General features: G+C 45.8%; 2 protein-coding genes across 2 annotated transcripts in view; both read left to right on the top strand.

The window, feature by feature from the left end:
- The first annotated feature begins 2,106 nt into the window (after positions 1-2,106).
- On the top strand, positions 2,107-10,025 carry ATP5F1A (ATP synthase F1 subunit alpha). The gene is made up of 12 exons (XM_064176858.1): positions 2,107-2,261; positions 3,260-3,338; positions 4,385-4,554; positions 5,826-5,999; positions 6,080-6,246; positions 6,381-6,529; positions 7,390-7,541; positions 7,672-7,896; positions 8,001-8,108; positions 8,617-8,761; positions 8,981-9,131; positions 9,820-10,025. The coding sequence occupies exons 1-12, from the start codon at positions 2,202-2,204 to the stop codon at positions 9,899-9,901; spliced, it is 1,662 nt and encodes a 553-aa protein (XP_064032928.1). The 5' UTR covers positions 2,107-2,201; the 3' UTR covers positions 9,902-10,025.
- Positions 10,026-12,897: 2,872 nt separating this feature from the next.
- Positions 12,898-21,275, top strand: part of PSTPIP2 (proline-serine-threonine phosphatase interacting protein 2) — a 34,423-nt gene continuing 26,045 nt past the window's right edge. The window contains exon 1 of the mRNA XM_064176658.1: positions 12,898-12,991. Coding sequence (XP_064032728.1) covers positions 12,959-12,991 — 33 coding nt within the window. The 5' untranslated portion in view covers positions 12,898-12,958. The remainder of the gene's footprint in view (positions 12,992-21,275) is intronic.

The raw sequence follows: 21,275 nt of genomic DNA, 5'->3' as shown, positions 1-21,275 counted from the left end.
CCCAGCGCTGCCGAGTCCCACTAAGCCCTATCCCTGCGCACCACATCTACACGTCTTTCAAAAGCTGCAGCGGCGGTGGCTGCACGACTTCCCCGGGCAGCCTGCCCAGGGCTTGACAGCCCTTGAGGCACAGGAAGCTTTATATAAACACGAGGAGGACGTTTTTTTACTGTGAGGCTAGCGGAACACTGGAACAGGCTGCCCAAGGAGATGGTGGAGTCTTCCTCCCTGGGGTTATTCAAAACCTGCCTGGGTGCGTTTCTGGAGGTCTGTAGCCAGTGATGTTCTCCAGGGATCAGCACTGGTCCAGTCTTGTTTAGTATCTTCAACTAAGACCTGGATGACAAGACAGAATGAACTCTCAGTTATTTTTCTGATAATACAAAACCAGAAGGAGTGGCTGACACACCAGAAGGCTCTGCTGGCATTCAGCGGGATGTGGACAGGCTGGTTAGAGGTGAATCTCGTGAAGTTCAACATGAGCAAGAGTCTTGCACCTACCAAGGAAGACCCCCATGCATCAGTACAGCTTAGGGGCTGATCTGCTGGAAAGCAGCTCTGTGGAGGACCTGTAAATCCTGATGGATAAGAAATTCACCATGAGCCAGCAATTTGCCCTTATGGCCAAGGCCAATGGTCTCCTAGAGTACATGAAGAATGTGACAAGCGGTTTGGAAGATGTTCTCTTACCCTACTGAGACCACACCTAGAGTTCTGTGCCCACTTCTGGGCTTCCTAGTTCAAGATAGACAAGGAACTATTGGAGAGAGTTCAGTGGAAGATGACAAAGATGATAGGGGACTGGAGCACATCTCTTATGATGAGAGCATGAGAAACTCTTATCAGAAGAGAAAACTGAGAGGGGATGCTGTCAATGGTTACACATGTTGCTGAAGTATCATGTTAGACACCATGTGACAAATTGTGCTAGGACGAGAAGGATACGGACCTGTTGGAGCAGGTCCAGCGGAGCCCATAAAAATTGTCAGAGGGATGGTACATTTCTCCAATGAAAAAGCAATGAGAGAATTAGGGTTGCTCAGCCTGGAGAAGGCTTTGCAGAGACCTCATTGGTGCCTTTCAGGACTGAAAAGGGGCTTGTAGGACCTGGTCTAGTGCTTCTGCCCATTGCAGAAGACTTGGAACGGTATGACCTTTAAATGTCCTTTCCAATCACTCTGTGATTCTGTGAAAATGGTAGAGAACCTTGCATGTAGCCTTTTCAGTTCCCAGAAAGCTCTGCTGCAATCTGTGCTTTGATAACCTCTCTCAACTACCTACCACAGGGAGACAACTACCTGCCTGACATTTGTCATCTTCTCCCAGCACAATAAATCCTACTTTTCATACAGAGGATTTATTTCCAAGTGCACTGTCCCTACAGGGATAGGCCTTGGTACATACACGACAAAGGAAAGATTGCCTTGGTACGCATAACCTCTTCTTGCTGTGAGGCTGTCCTCAGCTTGTGATGCTGCTACTCTGTTACTGCCACCTCTGATGGCACCTGTGCGATCAGCTTTTAGGTTTTGCATACCATCAACACTCTGGCTAAAAACCTCATCTCTGCAGTATCAGTTAGAAAACCAACGTGGTGCTGCACATCACATCTCTTTTTAACTCGTTTCCTTAGGTCATGTGAGATGCCAGAACAGTTCTGCCGTTTTTCTTCTGTTATTGGCAGCTGATACGGCATAAGGTGGCCAGAAGCTACTCACACACACCCCCGGCCGCGTACCACCATACCGGGCTTTGCAGACCGTCTCATTCCGGTCCCCTGTACCTATCCCTGGCTGCCTCACACCCCGCCCTTCTGGGCCTCAAACGCGGCACTGCCCTTCCCACCCCCCTCAGTTCCGCCCCTTCCGCCCGCAGAGGGGTGTTTCAAGGTCACCTACGGCAACGGGATATTTTTCTAAATGTCCCATTTTGGTGTTTTTTTGTTTTAAATTTTTAATATCTATACACTCGCTCCTGCTTCAGACATGTAAAGAGAGAGAAACCGCCAAGCCGCCCGAGAGCCGCAGCTGACCGCGGGAAGCGCTTCCGGGCCGCGCCCCGCCCCGCGGGCGTGGTCTCCCCCTCAAAAGAGCCGACGCGCGGTGCCGCCATTTTGTGGAGGGAGTGCGGGGTTAGCAGCTGTGTGCTGTTTGCTTCAGTCTTCTTCTGAGGAACCGCAGCTCGCCGCCGCCGCCACCACCATGCTTTCCGCCCGCGTGGCTGCTGCCCTCGCCCGCTCCCTGCCGCGGCAGGCCGGCCTGGTGAGCGCGATCTCTCCTCACTAGGGCGAGCGGGGGACGGGCGCCGCCGCGGTCGCCATCTTGGTTGTAGAGGCCGCCGTGACATTGAGGCGCTGCGGCCTACGGCTCTTCGGAGTGTGGGGGGAGGGGTGTGTGGGAAAGTCACCTCCGCGATGGGTGACAGTGGGACGCGACTCCCTAATGAGGAGCTCTTGGGGAGTGAGGATGTGCTTGAAGGAGATGGCGTGTCCTTCGCCGGGGGGAGGATGCGGGTTGACACTTGGGGTTCGGATTAGAAAACCATAAAGAGAGGTTTCAGATGCGAGACATTGCCAGGTCGCAGTTTTTCTTTCGTGTTTGTGTGGAGAGGAGGGTGTGAAGATCTGTCAGGTTCTATTTCTAGCCGATGTCCCTTGTGAAGGTGAACGGAGGAAAGGCGTGCCCTGACTTTCAGAGAAATAGCTTTAATGCGACATGAGGCTGCACTGGGAGCTTTGCTTGGGATATAGCATTGTAACATTCTAATGTGTTCATTGTCTGACATACTTTTGTGTGTGGATTTTCTTCTGTTTTTACTTTATTTGTGCTGTGTCCTGTGATTAGTCCTGGTTCTGATTTTTATAATGAGATTTTTCAGGTAAGGCATAATATTTGCCCGTTTTACAGGGCCACGACATCTGTGACACTGTTCTCTTTTATGCTCTAAGATTCTAATATTCAGCAAAAAGGTGGATAGTTGAGAGGAGATGTTGCGGTGGAAGCCACGGCGGTGCTGTGCTGATGATATCAGTGCACTGTAGAGGAATGCAGCTTAGAACAGTCTCCTTTCCAGTCTGTTCTTGCTTAGTAGTGCTGGAGTTGGTTACATAATTACAGCTAGTGAATGAAGTGCTGTGAAGCTCGCCTCAAAACTAAGACACACTTGATACGTCTTAGCACGTGATCAGAATTTTCAGTGTATTTTAAAAAAAATTTAAATGATTGAGATCTCAGTGCTACTAAACAATTACTTATTTTAGATTTCCAGAAATGCCCTGGGTGCAGCATTTGTTGCTACAAGAAACATCCATGCCTCCAAAACATGCTTTCAGAAAACGGGTGAGTTTGAAAATGGTCTTCATCTAAAATCACTGTTTACACACTTAGCGCATCAGAGAAAAATGAACTTGAATATAGAGTGGGTGGCGTATATCAATTGACAAATGAGTTGAGGACAGTTATGATTATCTGTTTAGCAGGAAACTATCTGTTGCAGAGCCACATCCAGAAGACTTCAATTATTCAAAATGGATCCAAACTAGAGGAGTAGTCATGTGCCAGTTGTCCTACACAGTTTACCTGCTTCATGAGGCTTCAATTCAGTTTTAATGAATACAGAATTATTTGGAAGATGCTTCAGATACTGTTTTCCTGACTCATTTGAATCTGTATGAAGGATTGCATGACTTTATCAAGCCTGTCTGACTTTGACCTTGTGTCCTTGGGCATGACTTCTAGTGCTTCTAGTGCCTTGGTATTTAGAGAAGGCCGCAGCACTGCAGATACACCTTTTTGGTAGTGTCTTGTTTACAATTTTTGAAGTGGTTTAGTAAAATTAAAGGTAATAATAGGAAATAATAGTTTCATAGTGTTACTGTTTTCTAGCTGAGTAAATAGAGTTGAAGGTACACTGCTAGACAAAGCTGAGGAAGAGAGAGAATACGTTTTCATAGCTTACACTGAGTAGTTTGCACCTTTAATATATTGAATTATTTTAAATACATACAGATCTTGGGTTACAGATTGGTTTACAGTACATTTTGATTTCTGCTGTTTCAGTAAATGCTCTGCAATTTGGGCTAGTGTGTCTCTTCTTTCCAAACTGAGGCTAATTGTTTAACTACTTTGTAGAGGGAGAGATTGTTAAACAACCATCAGTGTTTTAATTGAAGCTGGCTTGCACTGATGACTTCCAGCTGCTTTTACATGCTGTGAATACAGAAACTGCTGTTCATCTTAGGCATCATACTTTGGAATGACAGTTGCTTGCTAGGCCTTGTAGCATACCTGAGAAAGGATACCTTGGTTTGTGAGTTCAAGACAAGCTTACTAAATTCGTGCTGTGCCTTAATTTGCTAAACATCATTTGAAAAATCTCTTTCCAGGCACTGCTGAGGTATCCTCTATTCTTGAGGAACGTATCCTAGGAGCTGACACTTCTGCTGAGCTTGAGGAGACTGGTCGTGTGCTGTCAATTGGTGATGGTATTGCCCGTGTGTATGGCCTAAGAAATGTCCAAGCAGAAGAAATGGTTGAATTTTCTTCTGGACTGAAGGTAAGCCTGATCACTAAAGCCTTTTGTTTAGCCTAGAAATACGAAGAAGAGGTTTTTTTAAGCAGAACAGGAGCTGGTGCTTGGAGGTAGGTACCTTTTTGAACGTTTTACAGAGTACTTGCAATATGTAGTAACTAGTTGGCATAATACTACAGAAAGAAGGTTTGTAATACTTTGAGTTCAGTATCAGTGTCTGATTCTTGGCCAACTTTTGAGATTTATTTAGACTAACCTAGAAAGCATTTTAATTATGCTAGTATGGGATTTTGTTTTCTTTGGTATTAGGCTGACTTTTCTGGTTAGTGTTGAATAGTGTCCTGTGCTGCAGTACAGGGTGTAGTTTTCTGACTATTTAAGCATTGGAAGAGTAAACTAGACTGAAAAAGCTGTCTGACTCTTTCAAGAATACTGCAAACATCTCTTCAGTGATTTTGATGACCTAAGTCGCCATATGCAGAGAAGTGAATGCTTTTCTCTCATCCAGTATTTGAACTTTTATACTTTCTGTTTTTTTTAGCCCTGTTCAGATAGATCACTGAATGCTTAGGTGCTGCAGGAATAATAACTTTGTAAGATGAAGGCTTAGGTAGGTTCTCTGACCAGTATGGAAGAAGATACATGTATCATAGAATCAACCAGGTTGGAAGAGACCTCCAAGATCATCCAGTCTAACCTGTCCCCCAACCCTATCCAGTCAACTAGACCATGGCACTAAGTGCCTCATCCAGTCTTGAGCACCTCCAGGGATGGTGACTCCACCTCCCTGGGCAGCCCATTCCAATGGGAAACCACTCTCTCTGGGAAGAACTTCCTCCTAACATCCAGCCTATACTTCCCCCGGCACAACTTGAGACTGTGTCCCCTTGTTCTGTTGCTGGTTGCCTGGCAGAAGAGGCCAACCCCCACCTGGCTACAGTGTCCCTTCAGGTAGTTGTAGACAGCAATGAGGTCGCCCCTGAGCCTCCTCCAGGCTAAACAAGCCCAGCTCCCTTAGTCTCTCCTTGTAGGGTTTATGTTCCAGGCCTCTCACCAGCTTTGTTGCCCTTCTCTGGACATGTTCCAGCACCTCAACATCTCTCTTGAATTGAGGGGCCCAGAACTGGACACAGCACTCAAGGTGTGGCCTGGAACATTGACTATTTTTGAAAGTAATACTGAGGCAATTATTTTGCAGTGTATATTATTCAGTGTGATATACATTGGTTTTGAACTGTCGCAATTGTCATAAATGTCAGTATGTGTTTTCTCAGGTGATGTGATCTTTGCCCTAGGGTATGTCCTTGAATTTGGAGCCCGACAATGTTGGTGTTGTCGTGTTTGGTAATGACAGACTGATCAAGGAAGGAGATGTTGTGAAGAGGACTGGTGCGATTGTGGATGTTCCAGTTGGGGAAGAGCTACTGGGCCGTGTTGTGGATGCACTGGGCAATCCAATTGATGGGAAGGTAAGCATAGCAAGGTGTTCACTACTTCTGCTTGTATCTGCATGATACAGACTGCAACAGGTGTTTTCTTCTCTCTTAAGGGCCCTATTACAGCTAAGACCCGTAGGAGAGTTGGCTTAAAGGCCCCTGGTATCATTCCCAGGATCTCTGTGCGTGAACCTATGCAGACTGGTATTAAGGCTGTGGACAGCTTGGTGCCAATTGGTCGTGGCCAGCGTGAGCTGATCATTGGTGACAGGCAGACTGGGTAAGTTAAACACACAACCTAGAAATATTTCCTCAGAAGTAAGTACACTGCACACTGGTGTATGAAACTGAACCCAGCTGAATCATAGAAGCAGAATTGTAGGCAGCTCAACTTAAAACTTGTGTGTTGTACAGGAAAACCTCAATTGCAATTGACACAATAATCAACCAGAAACGATTCAATGATGGCACAGATGAGAAAAAGAAACTGTACTGTATTTATGTTGCAATTGGACAGAAGAGGTCTACTGTTGCTCAGCTGGTGAAGAGGCTTACTGATGCAGGTACAGTTTTTGGAACATGATTATGCCTGATAACTAGTGGTATCCTGTTCTCATTATAATGCTGAATATACTGCCATGATCTCTCATGGTGGATGATTTTATGTGAAAGCTACTTGACTTTCTGAACGAGAAATCTGGGGAAAACAGCCATCTCGTGCTATATTGCATTAGGCTAGTATGAGGTACCAAAACTGCTGAATTGCTTCTGGAAAAGTCACCTTCCGTGGTGTTATTCTATTAAGAGTTCGCAGAGCATCCTCTTGGCAGTCATGTTGGCCTGATGACTAGATGCTGCCTGTATTTATGGACTTAGGTTTTTTTTAATATGTATGTAAGTCAGTGAATAGCAGTTGCAGGATCAGTGGTGAGACATTACCTCCCAGATGCAAGGCTTTAAATGATAGCATCTTCTCAGAAACGGTGATCTCATTCACTGAGGCTGCATATGTAATAAAGCTTGCAGGAGGTCAGGTAGTTTCCCTCTTGTTTGCTGGTCAAGCAGTTACACCTGCAGAGAAATGCATATTAAAGGCAAGTTTGTTTGGTTCTGTGGAAAAAAGGGTAGTATTCCCCTGTAGAAGCCAGAAAGCGATTTCCAGGCCAAGTGACTTATAAAACCCAGGTGTACCTTTGTGGAAGTTTAAACTTCATTTTAAATGGGAAAGAAATCTGCAAATGTTAGGCATAACCTGCCATGAACTTGAAACTTTTTGAGTTAAGTGACCAAGTGTGTTACAAGAATGGTGTTGTTTCCTGTAAGAGTGTAGTGATTCTGCCTGGACTTAAATGACTAGTAATTCACATCAGTGTTGTATTTGCTGATCAAGTAATATACTCTGTGGTGTTTGTCTTCATTTCAGATGCCATGAAGTACACTATTGTGGTGTCTGCTACAGCATCTGATGCAGCACCTCTTCAGTATCTGGCTCCCTATTCAGGCTGCTCCATGGGGGAATACTTCAGAGATAACGGAAAACATGCTTTAATCATCTATGATGACTTATCCAAACAGGTCAGGAAGCATTGTTTGTAGACCTCGTAGTCTAGCATTGATATTTGTAGCTGTAAGTTCACTTTAGTTTTAGAAATTCAGAATTTTAAATGAGCTACTGAAATATGAGCATGCACTTCATACCATGCAGGCTGTTGCCTATCGCCAGATGTCTCTGCTGCTGCGTCGTCCACCTGGTCGTGAAGCCTACCCAGGTGATGTGTTCTACCTGCATTCTCGCCTGCTGGAGAGAGCAGCCAAAATGAATGATTCCTTTGGAGGTGGCTCTCTGACTGCCTTGCCTGTCATTGAAACTCAGGCTGGTGATGTGTCTGCTTACATTCCAACCAACGTCATCTCCATCACTGATGGACAGGTAAGGCATCTTCACATGTCAATACTTCTGTGCAACTTCCTGGCAGGTCTCTGAGAAGGCTTCCAGGCTTCTGACCAAGATGATAAAGCAATGTTTTTCTACAGATCTTCCTTGAAACAGAATTATTCTACAAAGGTATCCGCCCAGCCATCAACGTTGGTCTGTCTGTGTCACGTGTAGGTTCTGCTGCTCAGACCAGGGCTATGAAGCAGGTAAGCATAAAACCACTACTCTTTGTCTCACTAGAGTTAGTAGTGTCCAGGCTTTCCAACTCATTTTACTGTAAAACAGCTGTGATGTAGAGTGAATAAAGATTCAGATTCCTTAGAATTACAAAGTGATAAAAACAAACTTTGGGGATCTTTTCAGGTTTTCCATTGCTTGCTGAGCGTGGTAGGAGAAAGGAAAATAATACCTACTTGAAGGCATAGGGCTGTTAGATTTAGTACCCTGTCCAGCATACTGAAATTTAACTAGAAATAGGAAGTGCTTTCTTAACTTCCCACTTTTTTAATTCACATAGGGAGTTAGAGAGGTGGAATACGAGCTGTGACCATTTTAGGGAGTATAGCATACTCGTGTTAAAAAGGCCAAGTTAGATGGAGAGATTTTTAGAACTGCACCTAGTAATCTGTAAGAATCTGGAGATTCACTTGACTGGTACGCAAGGTAAAGTGCTTAATTAAAAACTGACCAATCTCAATCTGACTTGTCTTGTAGGTGGCAGGTACCATGAAGCTGGAATTGGCTCAGTACCGTGAAGTAGCTGCCTTTGCTCAGTTTGGGTCTGATCTGGATGCTGCTACACAACAGCTGCTGAACCGTGGTGTACGTCTGACAGAGCTTCTCAAACAAGGACAGTATGGTGAGTGTGGTGGGCCTAATGAATCTGCATTGTCAGTTGTGCTAACAAGAGTGGTCTTTGTAACAGTTTTTACACTCTGTCTGTCCTGTGGACCTGGTAAATGCAAGCTTACTTGAACCGCGTTGTGTTTGTGTGGTTGATTTTCATAAAGCTCTGTGTAGTAACACTGTGTCCCAGTGTAAAGAGTTGTGGATAGCATAAATGCTTGTTTTTCTACAGTTCCCATGGCCATTGAGGAACAGGTTGCAGTCATCTATGCTGGTGTAAGAGGTCACTTGGACAAGCTGGAGCCCAGCAAAATCACTAAATTCGAGAGTGCTTTCCTGGCTCACGTACTGAGCCAGCATCAGACCCTGCTTTCCACAATCAGGTATGATGATCTTGCTTTATCTCAAGGGTATTGGCTTGATGACTGGAGCGCAGATAATGGTCACTGAGGTGTTAATTCAGTGTACTGCAGAACATCAGGCTCTAGGCTACCTGTACAAAAACGGAGGTTAGATCAGCCTTCTAGTTGTCCTCGCCCTGCCATCCAGAACTCAGCTTTGTCTCCAGTTTTCACTTGAGAAATCCAGCTGATGCTTAAATACCTAGCTGTATACTCCTTCTCTAATCTCTTGTTAAAATTACTTAGTTCCCATATTGTTGACAACTTTTACAGTACTGTGTATGAAGTGCTGCGCGCACTGCCTTCCCTACAACTGAATGGACTATAGGGAAGTGTTTCCATAGCTACTTCCTTAAAATCGGTCCTGTTTTGCCATGAGTCACATATGCCTTCCATCTCTGAAGCATAGTTTTGTGCAAGATGAAGCTTTGTTTAAACTTCATACAGCTGCTCTTAAAGCACTTGTTGAACTGTAGTTCTTAAACAGGGCTGATTTTTAGAATAGATGTTACATGCTACTTTCAGTGGTATAGCTTCATACATCAAATTCACCTCCTGATTGCTAATTTTTTAGGAATTGTAAGATTCGTGTTTAAGGCCTTTCATTTGCCTTAGTGACTGACTGTATGTCTCTTCCTATATCAGAAGTTTAACTGAACTCTTTCAACAGGACCGAAGGGAAGATTTCTGACCAGACAGAAGCTAAGTTGAAGGAAATAGTCACAAATTTCCTGGCTACTTTTGAGGCATAAATGTCACTGTTCAAACAGACCAGGCTATTGTTGTCATCCTGTGCTCCAGCTCCATCAAAGACTTACAAGTATGTGCGACTTGAATGTACAGTTCTCAGTGAGAATAAAGGCTGCCCTGTAAAAAGGCTGGTATATTCTGTTGTAAATTACTACTTCACAGCAACACATGCCTTCGGAACTCCGGAGTTAAACTTGCCTCGATACACACTTGTTAAAGAAATACTGAAAAATCAGGGTTGTCTTCACTGTTGGATGTGTCAACCTCCTCTTACAAAGAGGGGTGGGAGTAACAGCTACTTGTCTCCAGTTATGTCAAATGCAGAACTGCGGTTCTGCAGTTGTTAATGGTTTGAGTGGAGGGTGAATACCAGAGCATCGGCTCAGTTTCCTGACTTGTGCATGCTACAAGAGATACGGTGTTAGAACTACTTGGAATGTGGGGAAGTTCAATTTAAAGTTGCTCTGCTGTATTCAACTTTTAACACAGGAAACTTAGTTTGTAGTGTCTGATCTTACCTGTGGTCAGGACTATGAGGTGGGGGTGGTACTCTTTGCTTTGTCCCATTAACTTCAAGAGCGCCCTTCCTCCAAACACCCAATGTCACAAGCAGCTGGAAACTCTGACAGTTCCAGGCCAATTGGTGCCTCTAAGGACTTAAGTGTTTTTGAAAGTGTAAGCTTTGGCTTCCTCAGAACAGGGAAAAAGTAAACACTTTCAGTCCAGAAGTGTCAGTCACCTTCATAGGAAGAGCTGCTATGTTAGATGAGGGTTGTTTCTGGAGAGGAGCTTCCTGTGGACTTAAATTTTGTCTACCATAATCTTCATTACTTATGGTGAACCATTTTGCTCTGGCTGCCCTACATAGCTTGTCCCTTCCAGGACAGCTTTTACAGCTTGTTACTGCATTTTCACACATTGACTGGACTCATTTGTGTGTTAGTATTGCTACAGCATGTTTTGTTTGTAAGCTGCTGTAGCTAGAAAGCACTGACAGTCCAAGATTGCAGAGGTGTGTTTGTTTCTGCTAACAAGTATTCGAAAGTTCTGAATGCTCTGTCCTGTTTGCTGCTGTGACTTGAAGGTGGTAGTTTACCACCTACTTTAACAAAGAAAATAGGTCCCATCCAGTCAAGTAGAGGGATTGTGGGATTGCCAAAGAATTAATCCTGTGTCCCAAGAATTGCTGCAGAGAGAAATAATCGATCGTGGCAGTATGCCCTCTTGTGCTGGGAATATGTACAGCATCCGAGTCAGCAAGACCTGATGCAGAAAATCATACCAGAAACGCACTGTTCAATACGGTGTCCCGTGATGTCAGTGCTGCAGTAACACTTGCTCTCTCAGCAGGTGGCACCAAAGCTGATATTGAATGGATCTTCACAGTGCTGTCTTACTCGTTTTGGGTCCCAGCCCTGCTTAAACTTCCCTGCCTCTTTTAATGTGTCATACCAGGCAGAAAACTTGGCACTTCATAGTGGAACTCTTACCCTGGAGTTTTTGGTGTGTGTGTAGCTGAGTAGGTTGTACTCAGCTGATAGAGTAAAACCTTTTCAAAGCTTTGACCAACTTTTCAAATGAAGTGTGGATGTGACCCTACTTCTGACAGGGCTGTAACTGCAGCTGTGACCACTGAAAGAAAACCACTGCAACTCTGCCTTAGTTAGCAGAAAGCTCAGAAGCTTGCCACGTGGAAGTAGTCTTCAGAAAATGGAAAATGCCTTCTTTCATCGTTGGGCTTGTTACCTCACTGGACTGCTCAAGCAGAAGCAGCAGCTTAGCAGGCATCATGCAGGTGTTTCAGTGTCTCACCTTTTTTTAATAACAGATCTGTGGTCAGGAACACAGCATATGCTTTCAGGCACTATCTCCTAATAAACAAAGGCTTTGAAACCTTCCCAAGGTATTCTGGCAACCTCTGCCCAAGCCAGAATTGAAGGTGCTGTGGGATGCCTGGGCAGCTGCTGGCTGTGATGCTCAACTTCCACATTTCTATTTGGGAAATGGGATGTCTGGTTTGCCTATAACCAGTGAGTTTAATCCTGTGGTACAGTGATACTACCATACCTTGCACCTGCTCTTCATTACTGTAACAGTAATTTTTTGTTGTTAAATGACCTTCATGATCACTGAGTCCAGCCATTAACCTAGCACTGCCCAGTCACCACAGAACCATCTCCCTGAGCACCACATCTACACATTTTTAGATACCTTCAGGCATAGCAACTCTGCTACTTCCCTGGGTCGCTTGTTGGAGTGCTTGACAACCCTTTAGGTGAAAATTTTCAAGGTGTCCAACTTCAGCCTACCCCTTTGATGTGTTGCCTCTCATTCTGTCACTGTAGGAGAAAAGACCAATGTCCATCTTGCTAGAACCTTTCAGTTGTAAAGAGCAATATGGTCTCACCTTAGGGCCTCCTTTCTAGAGTGAGCACTGTTACCTCAGCTGCTCTTTAGAAAACTTGTTCTCCAGACCTTACACCAACTTTGCTGTGGTCTCTGGACATGCTTCAACACATCCATGTCTTTCCTGTAGTGAGGGCCCCAAAACAACACAGTGTTTGAGCGGTGTCCTCACTATTGCTGGGTACAAAGGTAAAATCACTATCCTACTCCTGCTGGTCACACTATTACTGATAAAGGCCAGGATGCGGTCCTGGGCAATCTGCTGGCTCATGTTCAGCTGGTCAGCCAGCAACACCAGGTCGTTTTTTAGCTAGGCTGCTATTCAGACACTGCCTCGAGCTTGTAGTGTTGCCTGGAGTTGTTGTGACCCAAGTGCAGGACCTGGCACTTGGCCTTGTTGAACCTCTTACGGTTAGCCTCAGCCAATTTCTGAACCTCACCAGTCTGCCATGGGAACAGGTTCGGTAGCGGTGCTCTGCTTCCGAATCAGCAGAGAGATGGGAAAGCAGAGCCGAGCCGTGTGCTCGGTGAAAGAGGACGGGACTAGGTGGGGACACTGCGCCGCGGGGCGGGACCGGCCGGGCGGGGCGGCACCGGGAGCGGTGGTGGAGTTTGGCGACGGAGGCAGCGGCGTCGGCGGCAGGAGCGACGGCATGCGGGAGGCGAGGTTCAGAGACCACTTCTGGGTGAGCCGGGGCCGCTGAATCGTGGGAGTGTGGACTTGACCCAGCTGAAAGCGGGGAATCACAGCTGGAGATGAAACATCACAGCTGGGTCCCAAGAGTCGTCCCTCTGCTCAAAGTTGGCTCCTTAATCGCCTTTTTGGCCCTGGGGTGCCGTTGCCCAGGGATCGGATTACGCCCCAGCAGGCACTGACCATCCGGAGGGTCGTAGCTTTGCAGCCTGCCCCACGCGGCCCAAATGTTCCCCGGAGAGCTGCCGCTGCGCTGCTGGAGGGAGTCGGCGCCAGGATGAGGGCTTAATAATAGTAACTGGCCGGTGAACTACTTGGAGACACTATGGCGAAAAACGATCCTTTGATCTTCAGCTAAACCTGGGCTAGGAGCTAGCTGCTCGGTGTGTTGCTGCCAGGCTGTGCAGGAAATGCCATGGTTTGGGGAAGGCCACAAGTTATCATTTTAGTTTTGTTAAACTGTGGTTTTAGAGTTGAGAAGTGCTGAAAAGCTGCTTATCTGCTGCAGAACACTGGCATTGTGGCTGCTCAGTTCCTCTTGGTGTGCAGGCTTTTGTTCCAGGTACTGACTACTAGGAAATAAATTCCATAATTTTGTCTTTTGAGGCTGAAAATCCCCATCAAAGAATAGCTTTCAGGGGTTCTCATATGGTGCCTGGAAAGCTGCTCCTGTCTTGCAAGACGAAGGAAAGGTGTGTGTGAGAAGCAGGCAAAAGGTTTGGGGCTCCCCTGTGTTACCAAATAGGAGGGGTAAGTGTCAAACCTGGTTTGGAAAATAAAGCCAGCTTTGCATCTGGCAGCTGTTTATCAGGTACTGCCTGAGACATTTCCACCGCGCTCCCTTTGCTTTGCAAATGCTTAGGAGGGAGAGATGTGAGAGTGGTGGCAGAATTCTCCAGGCTAGGAGGAATAGCTGTAATGCTAGTCGAGTATACACGTTTTGTCATGCTTCAGTAGCATATTGGATTGAATAAGAGGTCCTTGCTGTGAGGCTGGCTTCAGCTAGCACTGCCCAGTTTGTTCTTTTTCTGCTGTGGCGTGGTGCTTTCCTGGAGAAGAGGGATCAGGAAAAGAAAATACAAGGGTGTGAACTTCCCCAAGCACCCAGGATGAAGTGAGCCAGGAGGACCCTCTTGCCTGCCCAGTCCCTCTTATAGCAAACACATCTATTTACTGAATAATGCTTTAGTTGACCCCAAAGCTATTGGTGTTGCCAGGGATTTTGCTTGGCTTTTTCCTTCTTGAAGCCGGTGTGCTTTACCTCCCCCTTGACTGACATGCCTAGGGAAGGCAGCTGGGGCAAAGGTTGGATGGGAGCGTGATGGATGTGACTCAGTGGAGAGATTGAGGCCCTGCTGTAGTTGTTTGGCTCATGGAAAAGACAGTTAACACCCCAAGTGGCCTCCATGACACACAGTGGTGACTGTGCATCAGCTATGAGGGCTGAGGTTGGGAGTGGGTAATGAGAACTGAACAAGAAAAGCAGATCTATGTGAGGTGTGAAGGGCTGCTTGTCCGGCTCTGATTTCCTGTTAAACGCTGAGAGTGCAAACTTCCTCCTGCATTTTTTCCTCTTAAAGTACTTAATCCAGCTCTTCTTTGATGAAGCAAGTGATTTCACAGTGGTCAGGAGAGGTGGTGAGAGTTACAAGGGTGTGATGCTCCAGCCAATGGGACAAAAAAGTAACCCAAGTCCTGCAAGAGCTGATCCGGTTTTGGTTATTGCATCTTCCAGCTTTGAAACATGGCTGGTTGTGAATGATGGCTGACAAATTTCTTTGGTAAAGCACAGCCCCCGTTTGGGCTGCTGGGGTGGTGAAGCTGTGCCTTAGGCTTCATTTAGGAACTGATTTAGCTTTAAACCCCAGCATTTATGGTATCTTTTGTGGTGTGCATGTGTCCGTCTATTCCTGCACTGGAGCGTGGTCCGTACTGAAGTTCATAGTGTGAGGCACATGTTGCACTGTGCCGGAAAGCACACTGTGACTTTGCTTTCTGCACTTGAGTTTGCTCATGGTCTTAGGTCTCAGCACAAGATGGCAAGTTTCCTTAAAGAGATGAGCTCTTTTACATCCTGCCACAGCTCCTGCTCACTCAGGGGTTGAAGTCCAGATATACATAAAGCTGCATTGCCCTGAATGCACCATTTTGTGTAGTGCTTCCTCCCACAGCAGTGCTGACTGCAAAAGAGCTGTGCAAAATTAAAAATAAGCCAAAGATCATGTTTATTTCCTCTTGTCCTGCCTGTAGCAGTGGCCTTGAGTTGAGCAAGTATGAGGCTTTGTTTTCATTTGTTTTTGCAACTGCTGTTCTTCTTTCGTCCTACAAGGTCTCCTTTTTCACTTTAGCCATTTTCTGGGTTTATTCTTGTAGAGTACTTTGGGTAACCCAACAGCAAAGCTTTGGATCTCATCAGAATACTTTGTCCCTGTAAAATTATGTGGGGAAAACATACATTGTGATACTGCAAAAAACTGTCCAAAGTCTGATATATTGACTAACTGCTTGCATAGTAATTTTGCTTTCGATGAGACAAAACCAATTCTCTGGTCTCTGCAGTGCATTGCAGGGTGCATTAAAAAGAAGCCTTTGGTAAAGCACTAAAAGAACTCCAACAAATAATGCTGAAGACTACTGACTTATACTGAGGCTCGTCTGATGAAGTGATTTTTGAAAATCAGGCTCCCGTATCTAAATCTAGGCACTCTCAAATATTTCTTTGTCACACCAAGAAAAAGCGATGCTGGTAACAGAATCCATGGCTTGGGCAAGTCACCTGCAGTAAAAATGGCACTGGCTTATTTAATTTTCTTACGAAGTACATGATAAAGTACCTTAAAACACTTTTTTACCCCTCAATGCATAGGAAAGAGCTATTACAACGCTTTTTTGAATGGGGCAAATGAAGAGTGGCAGATAAACAGTGCTTTCCACTTGCTGCAGAGTTGGAGGTTGCTGCAGAGCAAGGGAGTGCTGGTGTCTTCAAAGGAATCAGTGGTTCCTTCTTGTTGGTCCCTCTGCTATGGGTTACAGACAGTATTTTGTCAGTGCTGTGACCAACTGCATTTATTTTTCATTTCTGTGAGTTTTTCCAAGCCTTGTGAGGTTGTGTGGGGGTAGACTTCTTTTATCTCTATCTTCACTGTTGGGTAACAGGGAGGCTGCAAGCACTCAGCTCCTGGGTTCATTCTCCATCTGCTGACTCATGATGTGACACTGGATGGACTGTTTCACTTCTCCTTACCCATTTCTCCTTCTCTAAACAGGCTTGGCAGTATTTATTGACAGCATTATGAAATCCTCAGGTTGCTGTTTGAAAGGAACAAGGTGGGCTTTGCAGGTAGAAGTAATTGTATTGAAGCAGGATGTTCCATTGCTTTCTATGTCTCTGGGATGGGCAGATTAGGTATGTTGGTTTAGGGAAAGGAAACTTCAGATGGAATATTACTAATGAAAAAGCTACTTTTTGCAAGATGCCATTTCCAGGTGACCATCTGTCTTGTTAGTCTCTGTACTGTTGTACCTATATGGTTACAGGATGAGGAGGAACTGTAACAACAGCTCTTACTCTCCTCACCCTTTTTGCTTCTTTTTGTTATCTTGGCAGTATCTGCAGGACCCTGAGTGACTTTGACAATGATCTGAGCACAACCATTTGTTGTTCTACAGTGTTTCCTACTACTAAATTGGAAACTCAGCTTCTGCAGTGTTTTCTAAGTAGGTAAGGCTGAGGAGAGGTGCTGCATGAAGACCTTTCAAGGGATGGTCCATAAGCAGTGCAGTGCCCTAAATACTCATGTTTGGGAAGGTTGGAACAAACTGCTTGAGGTTTGGAAGGCTTTGCAGAGGTATCTGAACACGCTGGATTGATGGGCTAAAAGTGCAAATGAAACTCAGAGCATCACAATAAACATACAAGTCCCTTTTCTTCACTGAGTCCATTTGGAGGACAGCACACACCTGGGAAGCAAGGCATTTCCTGCTGAGCCCTGCAGGCTCAAGAAACAGCAACTACTGCTTCATCACCTTGCAATCACCTGTAGTTTTTACAGGCTGTGCTCTAAATAGCACAAGAACTTAGAGCTCTGCCCAGCGTGGAGGACAGCCATGTGCTACAGGATGGAAGGAAAGGTGCTTGTCCTCCCAGACTCTGAGGGAGTTGGGATGGGCTTGGTGTAATTTCTCATTCTCCATACCTATCCTTGTCTCAGTTTATTGTTTCTTTAAATCTTGTCGTCTGTGCCCGATGCTCTGTGCTGATCATGTTGCCCTTACTCTTTCATGAATTCTTGACAGGCCTGTGTTTGGGATGTCCCATGGTCAGTCATATTGGTCCTTTTTATCCTTTCTGTACAAACATCTGCCCAAAAGGGTGTTGGAAGGATTGGTTTTACAGCACACAACTGTGCCTAGCTCCTTCTGGGCCAGGAACTCCTCCTGCTTGGAAGAAGCTTGTCTGGAAACCTCCACCATCTCTGTTACCTCCCATCTTTCATATGTTCCTGTCTTGGGTGTTAACAAATACATGCATGCTGGAATTAATTCTTTCTACTAGAGAAAGAAGAGTGATAGAATAATGAGTTTAGTGCACATTTCTGATGAGTTGTCCCAGTTTTCCCCCTGGTATTTCTGCCTGACACAGTGAGCTCAAGTGGCTCAGGCATCAGAGTGGGCTGCAGGAACCTCTGCATGTCACTTGGCACACAGTAATGTGGTTCTGACTGCTTGGTCCTTCCTGGGCTTGCAGTAACCAACAGTTGTTCTCCATATGCCTTGTTTCCTTCAAAACTAGGGACAGGAAGTCAGTTAGGATATCCTTGAGTTTTGTAACCATCAACAAGACTCACTTCGGTGCAAGTGTGTTTCTTTTTTCACAGACCAAATGAGGAAAGATGCAAACTGAGAACTAGTTGTGGATTTATTAGTAATCAGCCCATTTTGGGGGTTCATTTGTGCTTTGTAAAACAGGGAGTGTTTTGGTTTCTGCTTAGGTCCTGCTCCATTGTCCTCTGTTCCGTGCATGCCATGGGTGCAGCAAATCTAATCTGGGATACCCAGAGGTTTCCTGCAGGTTCCACTCCACCAGATCTCTGCTTGACTTCTTGCTTTCTTGCCGCTGATAATTCAAGTTCTTGACTCCTTAGGAAATCCACATAATTAAAGAAGTTACCACAGAGACCAGCCCTGTTCCTTCTCTTTTCTTGTACCAGCTATGAATTCTTAGGAAATCCCTCTGCTGCCTACATTTTCATAGCAGTTCTCTGTGTACTTTAGTCCCAGTTTTGAACCATTTCCTGAATCTCTCCATCATGCTATTATTCTTTAATAACCGTTTGTGGCTTTTGCTTCCTTTCTCTGAGTTTCATATCTGCTCCTGCCATTGCTTCCTTTCTGCATCCTCTTTCCCTATATGCTGTTCTATGCAACACATACTTCTCCTCTTTGCAGAAGGTGACAGGTAGCACCTTCTGCTCCTCTCCCTGCATGTGTTTTGGGTTTCTTCCAGGTCAGGAGGCCTCATGGTCAGAGTATGTCTTTGTACTTGGTCTAGGTCTCCGTGATGGTAAATATCCAACAGTTATTATAGAATCAACCAGGTTGGAAGAGACCTCCAAGATCATCCAGTCTAACCTATCACCCAGACCTAACCAGTCACCTAGACCATGGCACTAAGTGCCTCATCCAGGCTTTGCTTGAACACCTCCAGGGACGGTGCCTCCACCACCTCCCTGGACAGCCCATTCCAATGCCAATCACTCTCTCTGGCAAGAACTTCCTCCTAACATCCAGCCTATACTTCCCCCAGCACAACTTGAGACTGTGTCTCCTTGTTCTGTCGCTGGTTGCCTGGGAGAAGAGGCCACCCCCCACCTGGCTACAGCCTCCCTTTGGGTAGTTGTAGACAGCAATGAGGTCACCTCTGAGCCTCCTCTTCTCCAGGCTAAACAACCCCACCTCCCTCAGCCTCTCCTCATAGGGTTTGTGTTCCAGGCCCCTCACCAGCTTTGTCGCCCTTCTCTGGACATGTTCCAGCACCTCAACCTCTCTCTTGAATTGAGGGGCCCAGAACTGGACACAGTACTCAAGGTGTGGCCTGACCAGTGCTGAGTAGAGGGGAAGAATAACCTCCCTTGTCCTACTGGCCACACTGTTCCTGATGCAGGCCAGGATGCCATTGGCTCTCTTGGCCACCTGGGCACACTGCTGGCTCATCTTCAGCTTACTATCTATCAGTACCTCCAGTTGTAGGGAAGAAAAATCTAGTTTTTATTCTAATGTGCTTCCAGGCATGAGTATGGGGAAAGAACAGAGTAGAGTTGGTCAGGTTTTGTTCCAGCCCACCTAGTTATTCTTGCATTTGTCCTTTTTTTTTTTTTTTTTTTTTTTTTTTTTTTTTTTTTTTTTCAAATAGGCATCATAGTACCATGTATGCTCCTAAGAAGTAATTTGAGGGAAAGTCTGTGGGAATTGTGAGTGACACTCTAGGGTTGAGAGCCCTGGCCTGGAAGATGGGACCTGGCGCTTTGGGTGGTGAAGGCAGGACCTCTCCATGGCTGTCATGTTTTGGGAAGAGCAAAAGAACTTGGCACTGTGTGATGTGTTGGAGGGTATACAGTGGAGGGATATGATCTAGTACTTAGTGAAATAATCTTTGCAGTGGAGTTTTGAATTGATATGTAGGACGGTTGCTTTTTGCAAGGCCAAAGAGAAGGCTGTTTGAGCAGCAGTCATTGGGTGCATCCATACATTACTGTAATGGCAGTGAGAGAAGCCTGTGGCTCAGTGATCCTGTGCAGAAAGGTCTGATAAATTCACCTCCAGCTCAGATGTGTAGGCTTCTATGGCCAAACATGAGAGTGATGTCTACAATGGTGCAAGTAAACATTAACCAAGATCTCTGTGTCTGCAGAAACTGTGGGGAGCAGTAATAAGCTAGGCTATATCTAGAGACTTGGAGAGATTTTAGTATTTGATTTCACAGTCATTGAATGGTTTGGGTTGGAAGGGACTTCCGAACCTCATCTTGTCCAACCTCCCTGTAGTGAGCAGGGACACCCTCCACTATGTCAGATTGCTCAGAGCCTTGTGGAGCCTGTCCTTGAACATCTCTAGGGATGGAGCCTCAACTACCTCTCTGCACATCCCGTTCCAGACTTCCCAGTGTCTGCCACCTTCGTGGTAAAAGATGTGTTTCTAACATCCAATCTCAATCTACACTTCTATAATTCAAGGCCATTGCCCCTCATCCTACAGGCCTTTGTAAACAGCCCTTTCCCAGCTTTCTTGTAGCACCCCCTTGAGGTACTGGAAGGTTGCTCTTAGGTTTCCCAGGAGCCTTCCCTTCTCCAGGCTGAACACCTCCAGCTCCCTAACTCTCACAGGAGAGGTGCTCCAGTCCCCTGATCACCCTCATGGCTATCCTCTGAACCCGCTCCATCAAGTCCATGTCCTTCCTGTGTTGTGGGCTCTGGAGATGGATACAGTACTACAGGTGAGTCCTCACTAGAGCAGACTAAAATGGCAGAATCGCCTGCCTCAATCTGCTGGCCACTCTTCTTTTGATGCAACCTAGGATGTGATTGGCCTTCTGGGCTGCAAGTGCCCATTGCTGGCTATATCCAGGCTTTCATCCACTATCATCCCTAAGTCTTTCTCTGCAGGGCTGCTTTCAATTTCATCATCTCTCAGTCTGTATTGATATCTAGGATTGCCCTGACCTAGATGCAGAACCTTACATTTTGCCTTATTTGACCTTGTGAGATTCTCAGCCTACCTCTCCAGCTTGTTCAGGTCCCTCTGGATAGCATTCTGTCCTGCAGAGTTATCAACCATACCACTCAACTTGGTATCTTCTGGAAATTTGCTGAAAGTGCAGTCAATATTGCTGTTGATATTACTGATGAAGATAGTGAACAGCACCAGTCCCAGTATAGGCCTATGAGGGGCACTACTTGCCACACATCTCCACTGGACATCAAGCCATTGACAATTGAATGTGACAATCCAGCCAATTCCTTATCCACTGGACAGTCCACCAATCAAATCCATATCTCTCCAGCTCAAAAAGGAAGATGACTGGCTTGGGAAAGGAGAGTGACAGACTTGGTGAAGTGGGTGAAATGGGCTGCAGGAGAAGTGTGGCCAGCAGGTCGAAGGAGGTGATTCTCCACCTCTACTCCACTCTGGTGAGACCCTACCTGGAGTGCTGCATCCAGTTATGCAGACCCTATTACAAGAAGGATGTGGATGTGCTGGAGTGTGGCCAGAAAAGGGCC

The sequence above is a fragment of the Pogoniulus pusillus genome, chromosome Z (genome assembly GCF_015220805.1).
Source record: "Pogoniulus pusillus isolate bPogPus1 chromosome Z, bPogPus1.pri, whole genome shotgun sequence".
Classification (NCBI taxonomy): Eukaryota; Metazoa; Chordata; class Aves; order Piciformes; family Lybiidae; genus Pogoniulus; species Pogoniulus pusillus.
The sequence above is the reverse complement of the archived record's forward strand: the minus strand, read 5'-3'. Positions and strand labels throughout refer to the sequence as shown.